Source organism: Grampus griseus (genome assembly GCF_964374135.1).
Source record: "Grampus griseus genome assembly, chromosome: 14".
Taxonomy (NCBI): domain Eukaryota; kingdom Metazoa; phylum Chordata; class Mammalia; order Artiodactyla; family Delphinidae; genus Grampus; species Grampus griseus.
This window is the reverse complement of record NC_139008.1, coordinates 31,873,535-31,887,043: the sequence shown is the minus strand read 5'-3', so window position 1 is coordinate 31,887,043 and position 13,509 is coordinate 31,873,535. Positions and strand designations below refer to the sequence as shown.

At 47.5% G+C, this 13,509-nt stretch overlaps 1 protein-coding gene across 1 annotated transcript in view; it reads left to right on the top strand.

The window, feature by feature from the left end:
- ABAT (4-aminobutyrate aminotransferase) overlaps positions 1 to 12,267 on the top strand; it is an 88,336-nt gene extending 76,069 nt beyond the window's left edge. The window contains exons 12-16 of the mRNA XM_082670885.1: positions 2,949 to 3,086; positions 3,902 to 4,069; positions 5,311 to 5,457; positions 7,697 to 7,808; positions 9,149 to 12,267. Of these exons, the coding sequence (XP_082527011.1) occupies positions 2,949 to 3,086; positions 3,902 to 4,069; positions 5,311 to 5,457; positions 7,697 to 7,808; positions 9,149 to 9,270 (687 nt within the window). The 3' untranslated portion in view covers positions 9,271 to 12,267. The remainder of the gene's footprint in view (positions 1 to 2,948; positions 3,087 to 3,901; positions 4,070 to 5,310; positions 5,458 to 7,696; positions 7,809 to 9,148) is intronic.
- The last annotated feature ends 1,242 nt before the right edge of the window (positions 12,268 to 13,509 follow it).

Here is a 13,509-nt window from a genome sequence, read left to right as displayed (position 1 = left end):
ATTTAGTGGTAAATAAAAGAGACAAGGTGATGCAGTCCAAGCAAAATAAGGCAAGCTAAATGTCACTACAGCTTTTCTAGTAACTACATTTTTTAAAAGTAAAAATAATTGGGTGAAATTAATTTTAATAACATTTTATTGAACCCAGTGTATCGAAAATATTGTGTCATGTCATTAATATTTAAAAATTATCGATGACATGTTTTTATAGTCTTTTTTCTCGTGTTAGATCTTTGAAACGCTGTGTGTATTTTACACGTAGAGCACATCTCAGTTTGGACCAGCTACCTTCCAAGCGCTTGCTAGCCACATGTCTGTCCTGCATCCTATCAGAGAGTATAGGGTAGTCAGAAACACAGCACTGGACAAATAAGCAAGAAAATAGCTATATGATGACAAATTGCAGATGACACTGATTGCAAAGAAAAGCATCTTAGAGCTTCCCTGGGGCAACTGGTGAGACCGAGGCTAAAACTGTCTCGTCCAAATAGGTTTTTCCTTAATTCTGCATAACAGGGAAAGATTGTACTTGTTACTCTATCCAGGTGTATGGTTTGGGTTTTTTCAATTATGTGTAATTATTAAATTATTTAAAAATTATCACAATTTTTTTTTATTTTTTATAAATTTATTTATTTATTTTTATCTTTGGCTGCATTGGGTCTTCATTGCTGCACGCAGGCTTTCTTTAGTTGCGGTGAGCGGGGGCTACTCTTCATCGCGGTGCACGGGCTTCTCATTGAGGTGGCTTCTCTTGTTGCAGAGCGTGGGCTCTAGGTGCGCAGGCTCAGTAGTTGTGGCTCGGGGGCTCTAGAGCGCAGGCTCGGTAGTTGTGGCGCACGGGCTTAGTTGCTCCACGGCATGTGGGATCTTCCCGGACCAGGGGTCAAGCCCGTGTCCCCTGCATTGGCAGGCGGATTCTTAACCACCGCACCACCAGGGAAGCCCCAAGTATCACAATTATTAGTCTTTAATTATCTGTAAGAAGATGCCCATTTTAGAGCAAAAGTTCAAGAAATATAACCTCTTGGGGAAAATAAGATGCTTTTCTCACTGTTAACAGTTAAATTTTTTTTCTTATAATGACCTATAATGGAGGAGAATCTGAAAAAGAATATGTGTGTGTGTGTGTGTGTGTGTGTATGTAACTGAGTCACTTTGCTGTACACCAGAAACTAACACATTGTAAATTAACTATACTTCAATTTAAAAAAATAGTTTAAAAAAGTTAAATTTTTATTTTTATTTTTTGGCTGCGTTGGGTCTTCGTTGCTGCACGTGGGCTTTTCTCTAGTTGTGGCGAGCAGGGGGCACTCTTTTTTGCGGTGCACGGGCTTCTCATTGCAGTGGCAAAGTGATTCAGTCATATATATATGTATGTATATATATGTATATATATATTCTTTTTCAGATTCTTTTCTATTATGGATTATTACAAGATATTGAATATAGTTTCCTGTGCTATACAGTAGGACCTTGTTGGTTATCTGTTTTATATATAGTAGCTTGTATCTGCTAATGCCAAACTCCTAATTTATCCCTCCCTCCCCACACTTTCCCGTAAGTTTGTTTTCTATGTCTGTGAGTCTGATTCTGTTTTGTAAGTAAGTTCATCTGTATTTTTTTTTCATTTTTTTTTGGCCGCACCGCGTGGCGTGTGGGATCTTAGTTCCCTGACCAGGGATCGAACCCATGCCCCCTGCAGTAGAAGTGCAGAGTCTTAACCACTGGACCACCAGGGAAGTCCCTGTATGGTTTTTTAGATTCCACATATAAGCGATATCATATGACATTTGTTTTTTTCTGTCTGGCTTACTTCACTTAGTATGATAATCCCTAGGTCCATCTATGTAACTGCAAATGGCATTATTTCATTCTTTTTTATGGCTAAATAATATTCCATTGTATATTTATACCACATCTTCTTTATCCATTCATCTGTCAATGGACATTTAGGTTGCTTTCACCTCTTGGCTATTGTAAATAGTGCTGCTCTAAACATAGGGGTGCATGTATCTTTCAAATTAGAGTTTTCTCTGGATATATGCCCAGGAGTGGGATTGCTGGATCATATGGTAACTCTATTTTTACTTTGTTAAGGAACCTCCATACTGTTCTCCATAGTGGCTGCACTAATTTACATTCCCACCAACAGTGTAGGAGGGTTCCCTTTTCTCCACACGCTCTCCAGCATTTGTTATTTGTAGACTTTTTAATGATGGCCATTCTGACTGGTGTGAGGTGATACCTCATAGTAGTTTTGATTTGCATTTCCCTAATAATTAGTGATGTTGAGCATCTTTTCATGTGTCTGTTGGCCATCTGTATGTCTTCTTTGGAGAAATGTCTGTTAGGTCTTCTGTCCATTTTTTGATTGGGTTGTTTGTTTTTTTGTTATTGAGTTGTATGAGCTGTTTGTATATTTTGGAAATTAAGTCCTTATCAGTCGCATTGTTTGCAAATATTTTCTTCCAGTCTGTAGGTTGTCTTTTCCTTTTGTTTATGGTTTACTTTGCTGTGCAAAAGCTTATAAGTTTGACTAGGTCCCATTTGTTTATTTTTGCTTTTATTTCTATTGCCTTGGGAGACTGAGCTAAGAAAACATTGCTACAGTTTATGTCAGAGAATGTTCTGCCTATGTTCTCTCCTAGGAGTTTTATAGTGCTGTGTCTTATATTGAATATTTAAGTCTTTAAGCCATTTTGAGTTTATTTTGTGTATGGTGTGAGGGTGTGTTCTAACTTCATTGATTTACATGTGGCTGTACAGCTTTCCCAGCACCACTTGCTGAAGAGATTGTCTTTTCTCCATGTGTATTCTATGTAATGATAAGACACTATGACATTTTCAACTTAAATTCCAGGGGTCCACAGCACCCCACATGCCCATCCTCCGAGGCTGCCCAAGAGCCTCCACGAATCCTTGTCATGTCCCCCTTTGGAATCCAGGTGGAGGACCTGATCGTGAAATACCGGAAGAAGAAGAAGACGGTGGCGGGGATCATAGTGGAGCCCATCCAGTCTGAGGGTGGAGACAACCACGCATCGGACGACTTCTTCCGGAAGCTGAGGGACATCTCCAGGAAGGTCAGCACACAGGGCGAGGGCTGGATGGGGCCATGGGCCATTTCCAGTTGGTTTTCCAGAGCAAAGGGTTAGCCTGGGGTCCTTGTAAACTTCCAGATGTTCAGAGGCTGCCTGTCGGCCTCATGGGTAGAGAAGTTGGGGGTGAGGGCAGGACGGGGTATTCTCCCCTAAAATCTTATTCCAAAGTCAGTCTCCAACCTGCCGTCCTAGTCGGGGACATTCCCAATCACGAGAACATCCTGGGGAAAGCCTAAGCCTCCTCCCTTTTCCTTCTAGGGACCCCACCTCATCTTTCAGCCCATTGTGGTCCACACTGAACAGAAGCCAAATGAACAAACTTCATGTTAATATCATGTCTATTTTAACGTGTCTTGCACGTATAACTGGCCTGTCCAAGCAGTCAGTTCACGGATAAAGGTGACATGACACAAGTTGATTTAAACACAAATGCTAAGTAAATAATAGTCCGGGTGATGAGCAGAGTTGGCAAACACTGCACCGGAAGTTTGGGAAATGGGGCTGCCTTACAGTTGGGACACCCTTCCTTCTGAGCAGGTCAACTTGCTCAGGGACCGAAGCCGATGGTTCAGGGAGCATTTGATGTTCCGGTTTCATACCGGCTGAGCAGTTTGAGGCCACGTGCAGACACAGCCCTGCTGGAACTGCCCTCCTGCAGCCTTAGTTTGGTTTTGCACAGCCCAAGAACACAGGCTTGGTTTGAGGTTCAGAAAGCAGTGGCTCTTGGGCTGGATTTGGGGGTCCGAGGTGGGCGAGTTGCGCTGGGTGTTTATTTCTCCTTCATTCCATGTCTGCAGCACGGCTGTGCCTTCTTGGTGGATGAGGTCCAGACCGGAGGAGGCTGCACCGGCAAGTTCTGGGCCCACGAGCACTGGGGCTTGGATGACCCAGCAGACGTGATGACCTTCAGCAAGAAGATGATGACCGGGGGCTTCTTCCACAAGGAGGAGTTGAGGCCCAACGCTGTGAGTGTGGACCCTCTCCTGTCCAGGGCAGGGGAGGGAGGCGGGGCAAGGGGCATCGACTTCTCATTACTGCTTCTTTCTCACCAACAAGGAACTAAGTGAATACCTAATGTGTCACAGAGGTTTCCTAAAGCCTAGTTCTTATCAATTTAATTTAAAGCCAATGATTACGATTACCCCAGCTCTCTCTGCAGGGCTGACTTCATAGCAGTCCATTGTCAGGCTTCTAATTTTTTGCTTTGTGCACAAGCAAAAACATTGTTATTAGCTGCTGCTCTGAATGGAGCATTTGCTCTGTGCCTGGCCCAGTTCTAAGTATTCCTCTTGTACTTTTAATCCTTACAACAGTCTAACCAAGTAGATGGTATTTTTCTCTCCCGTTTTGCTAATGAGGAATCAGGCACAGAGAGGTTAAGTAAGTTGTCTAAGGTTACACAGCCTGTTAAGTGACAAAGTCAAGATTTAAACCCAGAGCTCATACTCTAAACCATTTTACTGTACTGCCACTTGTACGTATGGATTCTCATACACACACACACACACACACACACGCACAGAGTCATCAAGGGCCCAGGATCGTTCCTTCCACCATTCCTGCATGTAGCTTCTACCCTCAAGGTCACTTCATGATCCAAAATGGCTACTGGAGCACCGTCTCAATTTGACGCAGTAGGAAAGAAAAAGGAGGGAAGGATAAAGTGGCCCCCTTCTCGTCTTTAAGCAGCCTTCCCAGAAATCCCACAACATTTCTGTTTCTACCACTTTTGACTAAGATCTGGTCACATGGCCACTCCTAGCTGCAAGAGAGGCTGGGAAGTGTGTTTTAGTTGGCTGCATTGACACCCTGAAGGGGGAGTAAAGCGGGTGGTCTTTGAGGGTCAGACTGCCACCAATCCACTCCTGACTCCACCACCTAAGGGGCCATATTTTCACAGACAAATCACTCAACCACTCAGCACCTCAGCTTCCTCCTTTATAAAATGAGGATTATGGTAATTAGGGGCCAACTGTCTTGGTTTCCCCAGGACTGAGGGATTTCCCAGGACCTGGACAAGTTGGTGTCCCTAATAGTAGTACCTGCCTACAGGGTTGCTGTTACGGAGCGATTTTGGTGAGACCATATGCGATATCCTCCCAGCACTTAGTAGCTACTCGCTGGGTTAGTCTCTCTCCTCTTAAATGGGGAGGAGTGTGTCTGGGGTGTGCCTGGAACCCTTCTGATGCCCTGTGTCTTGTTCCAGCCTTACCGGATCTTCAACACGTGGCTGGGGGACCCGTCCAAGAACCTGCTGCTGGCTGAGGTCATCAACATCATCAAGCGGGAGGACCTGCTGAATAACGCGGCCCATGCTGGGAAGGTCCTGCTCACGGGACTGCTGGACCTCCAGGTACTCCGCCCGGCTCTCCCGGATCCCCATCCACGGCTCCCCACGGCCCCCGCGGGCAGCAGCTGAGCTCTTCAGTGTAGCATCACACCCGCTGCCCCAGCAATTCTGAATAGGCTGTGCCATTTCTGTAGGGGACGCCTTCCCACCGCTCCGTCCCGACCCCGTTCCCAGTTCCTGAACTCCCGGTTTTCTGCTGACACTGAGTTCAGGCATCCCTTCTTTGAGAAACCTCCCCAATGTTCCCTGTCTCTCGTTCCCACCCATTTGCCCACTATTCCCTCCTCTGGACCACCTTCTACATCCTGATCACTCCGTAGCAGTGCTCTCCAGGGGAACAGATTGCTAGCTATGCACATAACTTCAAAGGTCCTAGTACCTATACTAAAAGTGAAAAAGAAGGAGCTGAAATTAATTTGAATAATATATTTTACTTAACCCATCATATCCAAAATATTATTTCAACATGCCACCAATATATAAAATAATTCAATATTTCTTATTCTTCTCACAATAAGTCTTTGAAATCCAGTATGTACTTTACACTTACAGTGCATTCCAATTTGGACTCACATTTCAACAGCTACATGTGGCCACCTCATTGGACAGTAGAGCTCTTTATTATAATTATTTGTCTTTGTTATGTCTACTCCCTGCCCGACACGCTCTCCTAGATTTGGGGACGGGGGATGCTGCTGGGAGGAACCAGTGTTTCCAGGACTGGCCAGCCCAGCCCAGGAGTTAGGAGGAGAGATGACCCTAACCCCAGAGGGCTGGATACAAAGAGCCCTTCCTTGAAGCACCCAGTCACCAGTGAGCTGAGCAGATCCACTGATGGTGATGGTGATGGTGATGACGAAGCGAGGAGGGATGGTAGTGATAACAGCTTCCATTTACTGAGAGCCTGCTCCTGCCAAGTTCCGTAATAGGGGATCTCATACACTCTTAAGTCCAGTGGTAACGCTGTGGGTGTAGACACCACCATGATCCTTATTTTACAGATGAGGAAACTGAGGTGTGGCGGGTTATTAACTTGTCCAAAGTTACACAGCTTGCACTGGGGTTTGAACCTGATTCTTGTAGCCTTCAAAGCCCATGTTCTTTTTTTTTTCTTCTATTTTTTGACGAGATCTGTTCCCCAACTAGGGATCGAACCCAGGCCCCCGGCAGTGAAAGTGCCAAGTCCTAACCACTGGACCGCCAGGGAATTCCCAAGCCCATGCTCTTTGCCAGCGTTTACCTCTCTGACATGATCAAGGACATAACAATAATTATTATTATTTATTATTATTTCCATTAATTGAGAACTTGCTCTGTGCCAAGCATTATGTTAGGTGCCTTATCTCATTTAATCCTCAGAATAGGATTGCTGCATTTAGGGGGAAAAAAAGCAGGTCCCCCCCGCAGTTAAATTTAAATTTCACAAATCTGAAGCCCAGGAGGGAAGGGCAGACACTGGACTTGGTTCCAGTCACAGGGCAGAGGCAGGAGCTTCAGGGACCACCGTCTTCCTCTCCCAGGTAGGGATGCCAGGACACCCGGTTAAATTTAAAAGATGGCAACTAATTTTTTTTCTTTTTAGCGTAAGTATATCCCATGCAATGTTTGGGACATATTTATACTAAAAAATTAGAAGTTGCTTATCTGAAATTTAACCGGGTGTCCTGTTTTTCTTCTGGCACCCTTAACCCAGAACAACTTGAAGTTAGGAAACTATAATTCTCCTCATTTTCTGGAGGAGAATGGGGAGAAACCCAGATTTAACCCAGATCTGCCTGATTAAACCCAGATCTGCCTGATTGCAGACTCTGAAGGGGCAAGTGTGGCTGCTGAGATAGCTGAGAGCCTCTAACTGTGCTGTAGCTCTAGGGGGAATTTCTTTTTCTTTTCTTGGGCTGGATTTGCATTTAGACTGAGGCTGGGCAGGGGTAGGTGCTAGGAAAAGCCTCTGGGAAGGGTGGAAGGATTGGGCCCTTCCCTCCTGCCACAATGTTCCTTCCCCTGTCACCAGCGTGGCAGGAGAAATGTCAGGCGCTAACTTATGTCCCCTGGGGGGACAGATGCACCCTGCTTGCAGTTGGTGCTGGAGTATGGGATGCGCCAGGGCCGGGCTCGGCAGGGATCTTGTTGTTCTGAGGCTCTCACAAACGCAGGCCGCCCCTGTCCTGAGTGGCCATGAGGTCCACGTGGGCTGATGGCTGCCTTCCTTGGCTTTGATGCCGGCCTTGTGTCCCCACTGCAGGCCCGGTACCCCCAGCTCATCAGCAGAGTGAGAGGACGAGGCACCTTCTGCTCCTTCGACACGCCAGATGAATCCATACGGAATAAACTCATTTCAATAGCCAGAAACAAAGGTAAGGCAGCCAGGGGTACCCACATTTCCTGGTGGGGGGCCTGGAGGGAGGGGGAGGGGAAGGTGATTCACAGGACTAAAAATAGTCTGAATTGCCTTCTCAAAAGAAGAGAAAGTTACCAGGGAGCTTTCCTTATACATTTATTCATTCAACGATATTCGCCGAGAAGGTGAGCAGAAGGTGAGAGGTACCAACTCTGGAGAGGGTCAGGAGAGCCAGGGTCCCTTCCTTCAAGGAGCTTGCAGTCTAGCAGGAAGGGGTGACATCAAAGAGAATATTCCATAAACAATCTATTACAGTTATAAGTCCTAGAACAGAGGAAAAGGAGTTAGAGAACAAATAGCTGGGGAAAATGTCCAGGAAATCAGGGAAGGCTTCCTTGAGGAAGTGGCATTTTACCCTACATCTCGCCGGATGAATAGGGATTGGCCAGGTGAAGAAGGTGAGAAGGAGCATTCCAGGCAGGGGAAGGGATGTGTGCCTTTAGCTGGGCAGAATGGGGCATACAGAGGGAGAAAACAAATGCACGGAGTGGAACGAGGGACAGACGGGTGGCAGGGGGTGAATCAGGTTCACGTCAGCCTAGGGATGAGGTTCGAGATTGTGGACTTTCTCCTAAGAGCTATAGGAGCCATGGAAGTTTTAAGTGGGGCAGATCAGAGAGCCTACTATGTGTCAAAGCTGGTGTCTTTCACCTGGACCATCTTAGAGAATCCTGCAGCAGCCCTGAAGGGCAGGGGTAATTCACCTCCTCTTGAGAATGAAAAAACTGAGTCTCAGAGACGCTATACAACCCAGCCAAAGAGCCCCATCTAGTCAAAGGTGAAATCGCCCTTTAAAAGAAGCAGATTCCGAGAATTCCCTGGCGGTCCAGTGGTTAGAACGCCACGCTCTCACTGCCGGGGCCCCAGGTTGGATCCCCGGTTGGGGAACTGAGATCCTGCAAGCCGCAAAGCGCGGCCCAAAAAAACACCAAAACTCAGATTCCATCCTTCGTAAGCGCTGCTGACCTGCCCCCACTTGTGTAACTTACTTCTTATTTTCTTTCCCTGCCACACCACGAGTTTCTGGAAGGCCAGGACTTTGTGTCAGGACTTCTCAATCAGCAGGCCTAGCTCAGGGGCAGCAGAGCTGGCCTTCAAAGTTGGAAGGGAGGGAGGGGAGAGAAGGGCGGCTGAGCGGCCGATGAGCGAGAACGGGAAGGAGGGCTGGACGGGTGGCTGCAAGGAAGGACAGAACGGTTCGGACGGATGGGGTAGCCACCGTGTGTGACCCCGCCCGGCTCCCTGGCCCGTGACTCCGAGCCCAAGCCCCTAACCCACCCCCGCCTCTCCTTTTAGGCCTGATGCTGGGGGGCTGCGGCGACAAATCCATCCGCTTCCGTCCCACTCTGGTCTTCAGGGACCACCACGCACACCTGTTCCTCAATATTTTCAGCGACATCTTAGCCGACTTCAAGTAAAGAAGCCATTTCCTCCACGCTCTGAGGAAGCCCTGATCTCACCCCTTGTCAAATTGATTAGTTTGCCTAATTCATGTTTTCACTTAAAGTATCAGAGGTGAATGCATAAACTGGAGGATTATTTGTGGGGAGGGGATGTTTTTCGTGGCTTGGGGGGAGGGGAGGGGCTGGTTTGCTCTCTCCCTGCAAAGCCAATGGTGCACATTGGTTTTAAGCCCAGAAATTCTGCTTGAGCCCTGGACATAGTCTTAGGTTGGGCCCCGAGGGTCCTGGCCAGGTTATCTGCCACCCTTGACCCCAACGATACCTTTGGAAGCCAGTCAGGGGAATGATACCTGCTCCTGGGGCTGGTGGCTGGGACTCCTGGGTTCCGTCCCTCTCAAGTGACACGTTCTGAACGGGGAGGATGCTGGCTCCCCCTGCCCTATGCAAACAGACATGCTTCCCCCTCGTGCCCAGGCCCCGAAGCTCTGAGCATGTCCCATGCACAGTCCAGTGACGGGCAGGACAGAGCATATTAAGGCAGGAGAGTAGGGACACGGCATTGAGCTTGGGGGTGTGGGAAGGGGTCTTCTGGCCTAAAGAGTAGGGCCACTCCCCTGATCCATCCGGGGATTCCTCTCCAAACTGTGAATTCTCGCCTTCATGGGGCTTCGTCCTGGGAGAATCTCTGGGTGGCATCGCCAACAGGTCTTACTCACCACCCTCGTTCCCCAAATCCCCTCCCTCCCGTTAAACGTCAGCCCAGACCTCTGTGGAAAGCAAGCTGCACCTGATCATCCCAGGGACACACGCCCAGGAGTGTAAGCCCAGGCCTGGGGCAGCAGAGACCCCTCCTCCTGTCCCCACGGCACCTGGGGTCTGACTTTGGACCCCTCGCCCCGGGACCCTGTCTCTAGCTCTGCTCATCCACCTCTGCTCCACTTCTGAGCCGTCCCAGGAACGGCTTTACTGCTACATCAAAGCTGGACTAGGTGTCTTCTTGCAGGAGGTATCATGAATTGAGGGCGCCACAGTTCCATGCAGGAAGAAGTAGCCTGTTGGTGCAAGGTGGCTTCCTTGTCGTTACCCCTGCAAGTCAGAGATTTTCCTGCCATGAGTGACTGTGAGATGACCAGGCAGGTGATACTTAGAGGCTTAATTGGATGAAGGCTGAGGCTAAGGGGGTCTCTGCTGGAGGCGAGACCATTTTGGAACTGATTTGACCTCAGATGCTCCTAAAAAGAGCATTTGGTCGTCCTCCAGCAATGAGTGTTGTTTAGCGGGTAGATGAAGGAAGTCTGTCCAAAAGGAAGCCACTTGGTCTCCTGGTGCCTTGGTTGACTATTTTGGGAGCCGGGCAGATCAAGATTCTCAATTCAGCACTTTTCTCTTTTAATAACTAACCATCCAAAGATCTCAAAGTGGTTTGGTTTTTTTCTGCTTCCGCTTTTCAGCAGATTCGGTCATCATCCTATTTTTGCCAAGAATGAAAGGCAGTCACGTGTTTAACAGACGAGGGGGAATCCCTGAATCCCGGTTCACCCTGCATTCCTGCACTCAGTGCTAATCCGTTGCTTTTAAGGAGCTCTGCCGTGTCCAAGGGCGTTCGCACTGCCAACTAAATGGAGCCTTCCTCTCTGCAAGCTTTCGCTCATTTGTATATTCATTTATTTATCCAGTTATTCATTCATGAAACTTGCATTAAATACCTGCTCTGTCCCAGGCCCAGTGCTAAGCACTAGAAATCCAAAGGTGAAATAAAACCTAGTCCCTGCTCTCAAGGGACTCACATCCCACTGCGGACAACAGAATCCTAAACCAGCAATTAATGCCATAATAGTCGTATGTGTAGGAACATCAGGAAATCAGAGGGAGTGGCCCAATCCACCTAAGGGTCAGAGGAGGTTCCAAGGAGAAAGTGACATTTGAGCAGGATTTTGCAGGATGAACAAGAGTTCACCAAGTAGACAAGACAAGGAAGAGTGTTGCAGAAAGGGAACAGCATATGCAAAGACACATGAGTTCACAGCCTCACACTTTTCACCGGGGATCCAGATTCCACAGGCAATATCCCAAGATTCAAGGCCTTATTTAACAAACAAGCAAAATGCAAACCAAACCATAATTCATGTATGCTTTCTCCTGAGAACTTTAGCATTGGATCGAAACATACAATGAGATTGCTGGAGTCCAAAAGGTTTTTAAGCCAGGGCACAACCAGAAACGTTGGCTCTCTTTGGTGGAGAGAGTGGCTCCAATATTTTGTTCTCTCCCCACAGGGCACAGACAGAGAAATGAAATCTTTTTTATCTGGAAAGTCATTTCCAGACTTATTCACTCCTTATCAAGGGAAGTTACTTATAAAACTTTTTAAGCCATTTATCAGCCAGTCCTCGTTGACTCAGGGCATAGTGAGTTCCTGAGACGTTCTCTTTTGGAAGTGGAGGTGTAGCTGTGAGAATTTCAAGGAAAACCTTCTCAGCAGCGCTCAAGAAACTTGCTAGAGGTTGGTGAAAACATAGGGAGCCCAGAGGACAGGGTGCTGGCTCAGGCAGAGCCCACGCAGAAGAACTTCTGTGGCCGACGGTCCGGAAACGAATCCATCACACATTAGTGCCATAGAGTTTAGTAAATGTCGCCAGCAAATCTCATCACTTTTACAGAAAACAAGGTCCAGTCATGGCAAATCTTAGCACATCCTCACTTTTACTATAAATGGGTGTTTTTTAAATAATTTTTACTGACACTCAGTAACCATGCAAAATCGTGCACAACATTAATATAATCTGTATATCTATACCTGTCTATATCTATCTGTATATCAGCTCATGGTAGAAAACCATAGCTAGGGAGCCTTGCCAACTTACGCATACAAAGTGATCTTGTTTACAGTATTCTGTTGACAGTGCCAATAAATGATCAAGAAATAACACGTCACAGTGTAACTGATGACCATATGCGCAAGTCCATGAACTCAGTCTGTTTCCTGTGTTAATCAGTATTCTTAAATTAAAAACAAAATATTTATAATGGAAACATCAGAGTAAATGTGGTCTTTTTGGTTGGAAATGGTTTTGGTAAGGACTTCTTTCACAAGTTCTTATGAAGCGCCTATGATTAAGCACCTCTTAGGGATGTCTTGGGGGAATTCTCTTCCTGCGTTAAGTCTGCCTTGGGCTGAGAAGTCTGGTGAGGCCATTCAGTTCATCAGAGTTCATCCAAGACATGCCATGTAATGGGGATGGACAAGGTGTGGTCCTTACCCTCAGCTCACCTTCCAGTGGGGCAAAGGTCACAGCAACCCAGCGTAAGGACCAGGATACAGGAGGATATTGTACATGAACAAAGGATAGGCCCAAGTCAGGGTGGAGGTTAGGCCTCTGAGTTTCAACTTCAAGGTTGAGTGGGAACTGCTCCAGTGACTCAGAGGAGGGGTGGAAGGCATTCCAGACCAAGAGGACAGCTATAGCTGAAGGCACGAAGGCAGGATGCGGCAGGGACTTCTACAGCGTTCAGCATTACTAGATCACAAAGACAAGGAGAGCAGAAGAGCCTGGAGACCAGGCCAAAGAAACAGGCAGGGCTCGGACCTGGAGGGCCTCCTGTGCCAGTCTGGGCCTTCCATGAACTGATGGAGCAGGGTTTGGAGCAGGGGGGTAATCCAACATGCATTCTAGAATGAATGTCCTGATTGTCCACTGTGAACAAGAGAGACTGGGTGATCAGTCGGAATCTGTGGCCATCGAGATGACCAGGTGGCCCAACCAGGACAGCGGTAATGGGCTGGATGGAGAGGGAGGGAAAAGCACAAAATCCACTACATCCAGGACAGTGACATTCAACACTGGAGGCACTTTGGAGTTGCCCTAAAGAACTCTGTAAATATCCTAATGCTCAGGCCCCACCCCAAACCAATTAAATCACCTTCTCTCCCTCACGGATGGAGGTGGTGAGCTGATGACTGATGGGAATCAGCCGGGAGGCAGGTGCAGCGTGGGAAGGCACGGAAGAGATGCTGAGTCAGCACCTGTGGAAACGAGCTGGCTCTTTGGTCCTCCTGCTATCCTGACCTAGAACCGCGGGCCGTGGGCTCCTGACTCACCTGCACCCAGCTGTCTCAGTGGCCCTCCATGGCCCTTCTTTTTCTCACCTGGAAAATGTATGGTTTGGACCACGTGATTTCCAAGGTTCCTTCTGGCTGGGACACCGAACAGGTCTATGAAATAACTGACTAGGAAAGCAATATCTACCATCAAA